We start from the raw sequence: 11,498 nt of genomic DNA, 5'->3' as shown, positions 1-11,498 counted from the left end.
CAAGTGTAGTCCTCTGTCCACAGTATAGTATTGATTACAGCAGTCAGGGTGTCTCTCCTTCAGGAAAAGGGCTAGTGTTATCCTTGTCAATTAAGGTTCTCACACTGTGCGTATTGACTGAGAACAACTCAACACAAGTAATTGCCCTCAAAATGCCGATTTACAAAAGGGCAAGCAGGCTTCAGCAATAGAAGCAAGTATAGTTGTATGGATTTGTTGTTTTCTCCTCCCCATGGTCCCAGCCTCAAGTCAGACTCAGTGCTCTGGCTAATGCTCTGATCTGCCATTTTAGCATTGCTGCTTCCTTAACTTGGCCAAATTTATTGTATATATATTCTGCATGTTTTGCAATCTATTTCCCTGCTGTTGTTAAATGTGAAAGTTAAAGGTATAGTTCATTCAAAAATGAAAATTCTGTCATAATTTCATCACCCTCATGTTGTGCCAAACTGACTTTCTTTCTTCCGATGAACACAAAAGGAAATGTTACAATGACAGCCTCAGTTACCATTCAGTTTCATTGTGTGGCAAATACATGCCATTAAAGTGAATGGTAATTGAGACTTACATCTCATATGTTTCCCGAAAGAAAAAAGAAAGTCATATGGGTTGGAACAACATGAGGCTGACTAAATGATGATGGAATTTTAACTTTAGTGTGAATGATCTCTTTAACTTAAAACAGGTAAAACAGAAAACTGTTTTCTGTGATACAGAACATCAAGCCCAAGTTGCTCTTCCACATCAAAAGTAGATTCTGCACAACGGCATCATTCTATGGTAGAGGTTAATTTTGTAATCTTCATGCCTCTATACTGTTATCAAAACATAGGGTAGGGAAAATCTGAGCCATATAAAGAGCAGTAAAGTGCACTGTTTGAAATCAAATGCTAAACTGCATCTGTAGGCATAAACTCTAGGGAGTGACCCCTAAACATGACAGTTTTTCATGACATGCTCGCTGGGGTTTGGTGAGGGATTTTGGCAGACAGCATCAGTTCCAGACATGGCCTCTAGGGGCCTTCAGGGCCAATCATTTGCCAAGAAATCGGCAAGAGAGTGGCAGAGTAAACAGTGCTGTCAGCATGCCATTTTACAGAATACTGAGTGCAAAAAGGTGAACCAATTGAGCCATCATGTTTAAGAGTATGTGTGTTTGTGATGGGAGGGAGCATTAAACTTAAAGATACCTATTGAGAATGCCTCGTTTTTTCACTGTTTTTGTTTTTCTTGCATAATAGTTAGTGATCACTAAGCAAAACGTTCATCCAGATATCATTTTATAAAGATAATTTTCTTGCTGCCTTTGAGTTACTGTAAATTCTGCTGAGAAGTTTATGCCTAAAAAGCATCAGGTAGTCTGGTTACACTTTTGTTGTCTTGTTGCTGCTACCTATTAAAAATACATGGATATGTGATACTAGTGACCCGAGACTTACTACACTGCAGTTTGGAAATTCTGAAAGCACATATCAATTTTAGCAGACAAAAACTTTGACTTCCTTTTGCTGATTTCCTGTGTGGTCATTATGGAACACACACTCTTAAAAATAAAGGTTCTTTATTGGCATGTATGGTTCCATGAAGAACCTTAAACATCTTTAGAACCTTCTCATTGCACAAAAAGTTCTTAGTATTGAAAAGGCTCTTTATACTATAAAAAGGTTCTTCAAAAATGGGTCTTTTAAGAACCTTTCACTGAAAAATGGTTCTTCTATAGCATCGTTGCAAAACCCTTTTTTGTTACCTTTATTTTTTTACAGGTATTCTTCTGAATCCCAGCTAAAAGTGGAAGTTAACCATCACAGACTTTTTTTCTCACTATTCTGAAGCCTTACGGTGATATGTTTGTTCATGAAAATTACACATGAGCAATACACACATTTAAAAATACAAAGTAAATTCTGAGTTGGTCCCAGTGGGGTTGATTTACGATAATCTGTTTGGAAAATCAGATTTATTAAAATGGAAATCAACACATTTTTACCTAATTTCATACAAAATGATCTGTGCAACACCTTTTGAACATTGAGTGCAAAAGGACATGGGTCGACCACTCTAAAATAACAAACTTGTTTGTCTGTCAGCATACTCTGAGAGATAGTTTTTTCAGCCCTCAACTTTCATTACACAAAGACTGTTCACTGTCAAAATACTAAATCAGCAGTCTTCAATTAGCCACAGGCAAATCTGAAGCTGACATGCAACCAGTCTGTCCTTTCCTGTTATATTTACATTGTGCCTTTTGTTATAGCCTTTCACCACACTGTAATAGACAGAGCAAACCCCGCAGCTGCTGGTTAAATCCTATTGTTCAAACCTGGTTTGTCTCCATACACCTGAAATCAGGGTCTACAATAGTTATCATGCAGGAAGTCAAAGACATTGCATATATCAGGTTACATTGGAGAAATGCTTGACTTTATTTAGGGGGATTTACCTAATGGACAGTACAGATACACACACACACACACACACACACACACACACACACACACACATCCAAAGCTTAACTTAGCAATTTCAGATGGGCTTTCAATATGTCCATGGCATGACATGTTTAAATAACATAAGGGCTCATTTGAGTGCAGTCTGAGAGGGTTATTGTGAGTCATTGTGGTCTTCTGTATGATCCTACACTGTACAATCACTTCCAGTAACAGCAGAGCTTTTAATTAGAGTTAGACTGAATCTCCAAAGCCAGACTGTATGAAAAGAATTTGAAGTTGTAATTATTAAATTACTGTAAATAATAATGAGAACTCTCATGATTGTGTTCCAGGGTATTCGAGAAATTTCTGTCTTGCCTCATCTACGCTTTGTCTTAATCCTATTAACAGACACTCAGCTGCAGTGCTTACTAAGAGGTTTACCAGGGTCCCCTGTCAGATTGCCTCTTGCTCCATTCTTTTAATACACTCTGACCTCCGTTATAAACCTAGCTACTTCTTTTGTGTCAAATTTTATTGCAGATGTCTCTTAGATCTTGTGCAGAAAATCCTAGGTTATAATCCTCGAAGCATCACGTGTATGGATTATTTTTAGAAAGACTTGCATTGAAAATGGCAGTGAATCAACTAGAGGACGTAATTCAAAGATGGGTGAGGAAATAGAAAATTGTATGAAAAAAGTGTCATTTTTGTAGCAAGATATTTAACTGCAGTATGTATCTGTCATATTGGAAAATCATCTATGTGGCATGGGTGTTAAGTGTTATTCTTGTGAAGACTTATTGTATTGTGGCTTGATATATGTCTGCACTGTGGCTTCTAAAATTGTATTCTTTTATTACTATCAGAGAAATTACAATAAACAAACTTTGATTTGGCTCATTAGAAAATATGTTTTTAGTCATAAGTGAATTTCAACAACATATGCAAGTTAGACCTGGCATAAAAACATGCTAACTGTTCAATGTTAGCATAAGAGCAATGTTACATGCCAGAGGAATGGTTTGCAGTTGTTAGTCACTATTGATTCATTTAAAGGTGCACTCAGTATTTTTTTCCTCATTTAAAAAGTTTTACTTCTAAAGAAATGAATCCTAATTTTGAAACATGTATAAAATCATGAGCACTCACATGAGATGAAGACTCAAAGTCATATCAGTAACCTTATAAAAGCAGTTTTATTCTACATGGAGAGGGTCCCTCATGGGGACTCTCATGTTAGAATCACATGACCAGCTGAATACTACTCACTTAATCTCAGTAACCGTCCTGTTACTGGACACTTTCACTCTTGAAATAAATAAATCAATGCTGACTGTGAATAGTGAATTTCTACAATGGCTTTAGTAAATGAAAACTTTTGCGTTTGAATGACGCTGCATCCATGCCCCTGGGTGTCAGTGTAAGTCCAAGACCATTGTTTTTGATTCACAGCAATATGAACTGAGAATGACTTTTTCCATGTTTTCAGAGAACAATCGATGAAAAAGACTTTACACTAGAGGATCGAGAGCTCTTTCTGAATGCTAGTCGTACCTGCATTGCCCAGGGTGACAGTGCGCAACTCTTGGACTTTATAAAAGAGGAGTCTAATCGGGTAAATGTAGAAGCAATTACAAATGCTTTCAAAAACTGAATTTAAAATTGTGTTGCATTGGGAAGCATTCTTGACTTGATGATTTTCTGACTTGAAATGTTATGAAATCAGAGATTGCTGCAATGGCACAGTCTTTGAGTACACGCAAAAGTCATATGCACATATACAGTATGAGATAAATGAAAACAAGGGGGTACCTTTTAAATTTCAGGTCCTAGAGAGACAGGCAGGTGCCAAAACACAGTCACATCTCTAGCTCATTTTTGAGACATCACTCCACTGGGATTGGCAGAACCTGATGGGCTGCTATCCCTGCTAAACCACCACTTTGTCATTCTTATTAACTGCCCGGCCAACTGACCCTTGGGTGTGGGAATGTAGTTTTGTAGAGAGCCAGTCAAATTCCTTGCTCCACTGAAAGCCCTCTGAGGAGCAGCACTCCATTAAGTGCTGCTGATTTACCCATTTCTTACACTGCACCACTTTTCCAAACATGTAGTTCATGCAAGGAACACCCATTAGTTGTTTTAAACCAGAGCTCAAAAGTGCACTTAACACCATATTTTAAAATGATTGATTTTAAAATACAATCAGTGTTTATCAAACACAAGACTGGCATGATCATAATTCTGAATCACTTCATTTCAGGTATTTGCAGAATGTATAGGTGTATACCACATAATGTAGGCATAAATGTATTAATTAAATTAATGTACCAGGTTCAGTACTAGTTAACTTAATCACATTTGTGGCATACATTTTATTACAATAAAAAAAAAGAGAGAGAAAAAAAAAGAAGCAGGAATTGTGGGAACAGTAAGGCGCTTACAATGGAAGAGCATGGAGCCAGCCCATAAATGTTAAAATGCACGCTGTAATGATGATAAAATCCCTGATTTTATCACACTAAAATCATGTGAATACAAACAGTGTTTTGTGTGTAACACATACATTTTGTGGCCACACATTTGGAACAGTGTGTACTTTAATGTTTCTGGACTGGCCCCATTCACTTCCACTGTGCCTGCATCTACAATTTTTGCTTTCTCGTTTTCTTTTTTTAACAAGAGACGGGTCAAAATTATCAACATTATGCCACAAATACTGGCCATTGAAATTAACATGTATTAAACCAGGAACATTTGTTTAATGCTATTACATCACATTATATACAAATATATACAGAGTAAAAAAAAATATATTTGAATGTCTTTAATACATTTCCAGCACTTAGTAAGGTCTATGGGCAGTGGCCTACTGCCTCCACTGGTGAATGAAGTGCTGAGGAAGGACCAGAGTCCTGCCCACTGTCAGGCTATCCTCATTCAACTCATACAGGTAACTTAGATTGTGCTTATTCAAATATGGTTATTAAAGGGATAGTTCACACAAAAATGAAAATTCTCTCATCATTTACTCACCCTCAGGCCATCTCAGATGTGTATGACTTTCTTTCTTCTGCAGAACACAAATTATGATTTTTAGAAGAATATTTCAGCTCTGTAGTTCCATACAATGCAAGTGAATGGGTGCCAAAATTTAGATGCTCCAAAAAGCACATAAACGAATCATAAAAGTAATCCATATGACACCAGTGATTCAATCCATATCTTCAGAAGTGATATAATAGGTGTGGGTGAGAAACAGATCAATATGTAAGTCCTTTTTTGCTTGAAATTCTTCTCCCTACCCAGTAGGGGGCATATGCGTGAAGAAGGTGAATCATCAAAAACACAAGAAGAAGAATGTAAAAGTGATCTGTGATCACCTACCATACTGCTTCTGAAGATATTGATTTAACTACTGGAGTCTTATGTATTACTTTTATGGTGACTTATGTGATTTTTGGAGCTTCAAAATTTTGGCACCCATTTACTTGCATTGTATGGACCAAAACAGCTAAGAAATTCTTCTAAAAATCTTCATTTGAGTTCAGCAGAAGAAAGAAAGTCATACACATCTGGGATGATATAAGGGTGAGTAAATGTGAGAGAATTTTCATTTTTGGGTGAACTATTCCTTTAAACACAATTGTAAAAGTATGACTTGTAAACTTGTATAACAGATCTGTGATGTGAAAGAACTCCTCGATATTTTACACCAGCAAGTGGAGGACACTGATCCAGATGCCATAGCAGACTCCATCATTGTTCTCATGCCTCATATTCAGTCAGGTACATCAACCACTGATGTGAAACAAGAACACTGCCAATTTCAAAGATCATCAACTTAAAATACCGATTAACAAGCCGAGGACAAATTATGCCTCTGCAAGTAATAAAAAATGTTTGGTATCTGTTTATTCCCCATCCAGTACTGTTGAGAATGAGGGAGTCGAAGGCCAGTGGATTGGCTTGTGCCCTGGATTGTCTACAGAAACAGATTTCAAAGCTGCCTGTACCTTACTCACACAAACAGGAACAGGAAGATAAGTATGGGCTCTGCCGATGCTGCAACGCAATACTGACCTTTGTACAACCCTTTGTGCAGGAAGTCAAGAATCGAGAATTGAAGTCCAACAATCAAGACATGAAACTAAGAGCTGCTCTTCTCAAGTTGTATGTTTTTAAACCAGTTCAAACCAATGCAATAGTAATAAGCAAAGTATAAGATACTTAAAATAATGCTTAAAAGTCCAATTAACAAAATACTACTTTGGGCCACGTACAGGGCTCTTGTCATGGCTTTTTTTTTTTTTTTTTTTAACCCTTTGTAGATTATAAATATGTGATCTTAATCAATTTCCTTTCTTTCTCCAATGGCTCAGTTGCATGGAGAGCCTAAGGGAACCTCTTCTCCAAGCTCAACTGGACAAAGAGGTGAACACTACGGATAATTCACCCCTGCTGAATTTTGCCACAGAAATAATGGTACTAATATCTCTCTTCATTGTGACTATTATATTGTAATTTTGGAAAAAAGATGACCTGGTTTCTAAGTGCTACTGTGCTTCTAATACTAGGCAATCATAACAGTGATCCAAGAGCCCATGCCAAAACTCTTATTCTACCATTCTTTAAGAGGGAAAGAAGATACCATTGTTCTGGAGAAGGGTGCTTGTCATCCAAATGAATCAAGAGCTTGCATGGCTTACTTGCTCTTTGTCCAGCGTATTGCCATGGAAGTGTTTCCTGCAGTTTTCAAGTAAGTTGCAGTTAGACCTCAAAACTAAAAAAAAAAAAAAAAAGCTTCTCACCACGTTTACCAGTCTCAAAGACAAAATGAACTGTTGAGGCCACAAATCTCTTGGGTCTTTAAAAGCAGTTAAAATCCCCTACAATTGCAGCGTTGAAAATATTATTTTTGTTCAAAGGCTTTCAGAGACATTTTGCACAAGAAGGATTTAAAGCCCTACAATAACTTACATTTAAGATTATATGAACTTTTACAAAGACTGTTGTTGACAAATGGTACAGAGCTCAACAGTCTGGTTCCGGAAGAAAAAATTCTATTTTTTTTTTCTGTAGGGGAATTGATTATAAACTATAAATTCGAAGCCTTTAATGACAGGCCTACCGTGAGTTCAGAGGCTGTTAATCGAAGGTATACAGTATACTGCTCTTGAAGCCATCAGTTCATGTTATTTGAATCAAATTTTTAAAAATTGTGTTTAAAAGTGGAATTCCTGCTGAAGAACTACACTACCCATGATTGGGGCGGGGGGGGGTTTGCAAACCGCTGCAAAAGTGCCAAGCAGCGACCGCCTGCTTCCACGATGCAGTGCGAATGACGCAAACCAAATAGCTCCCCTCTTAAAATACTTTTTGAAAATATACGTTTTTTCAATTTATTGATCCTATATTTATAATAAACAACTTTAATTTTAGTTTTAGAATTTTTCCATCGTTTTTCGATTACGTCATTCGCAGTGCTTCATAAGGCCACAGTCTTGAACCACTGTCTTTTTGTCAGATTTTTAAATTCAACTTTGCTTTAAATCAAAGATAGTAATGTTGTTATTCACCTCGGAGCTGGTTGGTTTGGTTCATGGCTTAGAACTCGTTTATGAAGGATTTTATGAAATTCTCCTTGGAAAAATAAGTAGGACAAATACTTTCGGAACCAAGGTGGATGAAAAAGTGGACGGGCACTGTGCTCTGTTAAGAAACTGCACAATAAAGACTTTATTTAAGCTAGGAGGCACATAGGAGACTGATATATATTTAATGGACCTGTGCTCCTTCATTTCATTTCAGCCCTGTTTTTGTCCTGCAATGTAATATGGAATACATCAATCTTCTGCTGAGTAGGTGTGTCAACCATACAATTGTGCTCAACTGTCACCAACATAGGATGTTATAAGTCCCATTTCACCTCCTGCTTTTTATTCCTACAGAAAGGATGAATCGTGGATTTTGAAAGGCTTGGTAAAAAACTGAAATTGCACCAAAAGAAAAGTAAAGAAACATTTCAGTACTGAGTAGTCATTTACTAAAAAACATCTCTTTTCCCCCCAATTGTTCAAAGGACTTGAATGTAAAAAGTTTGGAGAGAGTAACAGACAATAGCCTCCCAGTGGAGCTCTTAGAGCTGAAACCATTTCATGAGGTTCCACAGGTATGCAACACTATGTATAACTAAGCGCACTAAGAAATCAATGAATTATGGGTTAGAAAATTTATAGTTATACTGTTTGCCTTTTAAGGGGATGGTTTACCCGAAAAGGAAAATTTGTCATAATTTACCAATTATGTTTGGTTATTCCAAACCGGTATGACAGCATTTCTTGTTTCAAACCCATATGACAGCCTCAGTCACCATTCATTTTCATTTTATGAAAATAAGATGCAATGAAATTGAATGGTGACTGAGGCTGTGAGTCTCTAACACTCTGTCTAACATCTCCTTTTGTGTCCTACCTAAGAAAGAAAGTCATACGGTTTGGAATGATATCAGGCGACAGAGTAAATGGTGACTGAATTTTCATTTTTGGGTGAACCTCAAAGGAAAGTGTTGATAAATCATCTTAAGTTCTTAAAATGTGATATACATTACCTTGATGGTGAAAACAATAACGTTGTTCACTTTTTCTCTAATGACAGTTTCAATTATGTCAGCTATGTTTTCTTATTTGTTCACAGAACTTAATTAAAATCATGACTGACTGTCCTATCCAGCATTTGGTAAGTATATATACACAAAGGATCCATCTGAATAAAAGCCAGTTTTAAAGGTTGCAGTCATTTCCATTCTTTCATCTAGAGAGGAAGGAGTCTTGTGGTGTTCCAGCTCTTTATAGAGAAGCTTAATGGTGAGGCGAAGCACAGACTTTTCAGGTATGGTGTTCTGAAATATTAACAAAAACATTACATTTCTTTTAGAGGTTAAAAAGCATTACGCTTCTTTTATGTCTGTAACCCTTTTTATTAAAAGTGCTACCAGCATGTGAATGGAATCTACCTGTTCATGTAAATAAATAAAAAAACGACACTAGATATCACTTATATTTTCCCTTGTGTATGCTTAAAGACGCACCATGAAAACTAGCCATCATGCAGGTGTTGAGAGTATCATCATCAAAAACATCAAGAATCAAGCGGAACTGTCCAGAAAGGTAGCGCAGTTAATACTTGGATACCTTACTGCCATAAACCACATGCTCAGCTGTCCACTTGCCCAAGTGACATTTAAGAGTATTTTAATCAACATTGAATCACTGATGTGAGAAAATATTTCTTCTGTTTCTTTGCTTTTAAAGTCAGGTAACAAGGACGGCTGGTTTGAGGGGACATGGCTTGTCACACTGCTGAAAGACACTATCATTCTCCCACAGGGCCATGAAACTGACTTGCTACATGGGATGGACAGGTGGAAAAGCCTTTTAGTTTTATAAAGAGCTCTTAATAAAAGATAACAAGCAATTGACAAGCTACTAAATGCACAGTACTGCTGTAAAACAAGTACACAGTGGGCATAATGCATCTTGATGGATTTAATTATCTTTCATATCAACAAATCATTGACACGAATCGTAACCCAAGTACAGACTCCACATATGGCAGGTGTCTCTATTTTAAATGTTAGATCTCCTACTAACTAGATACAATCCATCCCTAACCATCATTTATTTATGAGTGTAGTCCAGGTTTACAGCCAAGATCTACAATGCAGAACAGATGGTGAGCAGTCCAATATTTTGAGGCAGCTCCTGTGTCATTCCTAAAATGATACTAAACCTGTGTGATTGACATACCTTATTTGGATAATCTGTTGTTGATAAATTACTTAGGCCTTGCTTCAGCTTGCTGATGTGCAAATGATAAACCTGTCAACTTTTACCACAATGTGCACCTGTTGTGCATAACTCTCTCTGTTGCAAATGTCTAAGGATTCTCAGTCCAAGAATAAGCAATTAGAAATGATTAGTTTTCATCTTTGTTTTCAAGGGTCATGGAGTCTTTAAATCTCCTGCGGTACTTATTAATACGGGAAAGAGAGATTTCTGTAAGGCTATCTATCTGAATTGTCACCATTACACACAGTATATCATTTTATTATATTTGTATCCATATTATGTTCTATTAATATGCCGCACCTTGTTATTTTCAGACCGGAATATGGACAGACTTGTGCCATACTGCCAACAGTTACACAAAAATATTACGAGTGTGTCTAAGCATGTCAAAATCATACTATGGGACAGAGTTACAAAAACTGAGAGAGGACAAAAAGATTAAGGCGAAAGGTAACAAATACTTATCTGATATCTATCCAAAACTGCTGAACCCTTTCTTTTTTAACCTTCATGTCTTTCTTAAAAAAAAAAAAAAAAAAGCTTGTAGTAGTAACATCTTTGTTCACCACAGAATTTAAGGAGGCCTCTGGGAAGAGATCAGTCCAGAGCATGATTGTAAAAACGGAGATGCTTGGCAGCATGCCACGTGAGGCTCAGGATAAGGTTAGATTATTGTTGCTAATCATCTGAATTCAGAAAAAAATAAAATAAAATAATAATAATATAATACAACATTACAATATCACTTGCAGGTCTTGCAGTGTGCCCTGGTGACATATGACTTAATGGAGAGCCTTGTGGTCCATATAGAGGAGATCATAGAGGAGAGTCAAAAATAAACAAGGAGGCACAATTACTGCTGTTGGAACTGAATACTGTATTTACTTATTTATGCTCTAGTTTATGCTCTATCTATGCTTAGTTTGCAATTGTTACATCAAAGCTATAATATCAATACAAATATTCAATACAAATAAAAGGCTGAATTTGTTCCTCTGACAGTGCTTATACTTATTTCTTGTAGTTTTATGAACTGGAAGACAATGTTTTAAAAGGCTATGAACAAATATTTGGTAATTGACAGTTTTGAGCTGCTGAGCAAACACAACCTACTTTGAGATTACACTGACACCTGCTGTTAAAACAAGTATAACAAGCAATAAAACTTGACCAGAAAATATACATTTCCTTAAGAGACAGCTCACTTAAAATGAGA

At 36.6% G+C, this 11,498-nt stretch overlaps 1 protein-coding gene across 1 annotated transcript; it reads left to right on the top strand.

Moving 5' to 3' along the window:
* Window positions 1-2,883: 2,883 nt before the first annotated feature.
* On the top strand, window positions 2,884-11,274 carry glmnb (glomulin, FKBP associated protein b). Its single transcript, XM_051713196.1, has 18 exons — window positions 2,884-3,101; window positions 3,922-4,047; window positions 5,275-5,385; window positions 6,113-6,221; window positions 6,362-6,605; window positions 6,815-6,917; window positions 7,010-7,191; window positions 8,244-8,297; window positions 8,384-8,414; window positions 8,515-8,604; window positions 9,129-9,170; window positions 9,250-9,323; window positions 9,517-9,601; window positions 9,746-9,855; window positions 10,434-10,491; window positions 10,597-10,732; window positions 10,854-10,945; window positions 11,035-11,274. The coding sequence occupies exons 1-18, from the start codon at window positions 3,063-3,065 to the stop codon at window positions 11,119-11,121; spliced, it is 1,773 nt and encodes a 590-aa protein (XP_051569156.1). The 5' UTR covers window positions 2,884-3,062; the 3' UTR covers window positions 11,122-11,274.
* The last annotated feature ends 224 nt before the right edge of the window (window positions 11,275-11,498 follow it).

Source organism: Myxocyprinus asiaticus, chromosome 12 (assembly GCF_019703515.2).
Source record: "Myxocyprinus asiaticus isolate MX2 ecotype Aquarium Trade chromosome 12, UBuf_Myxa_2, whole genome shotgun sequence".
NCBI classification, from domain to species: domain Eukaryota; kingdom Metazoa; phylum Chordata; class Actinopteri; order Cypriniformes; family Catostomidae; genus Myxocyprinus; species Myxocyprinus asiaticus.
This window is presented reverse-complemented; position numbering and strand designations above follow the sequence as displayed.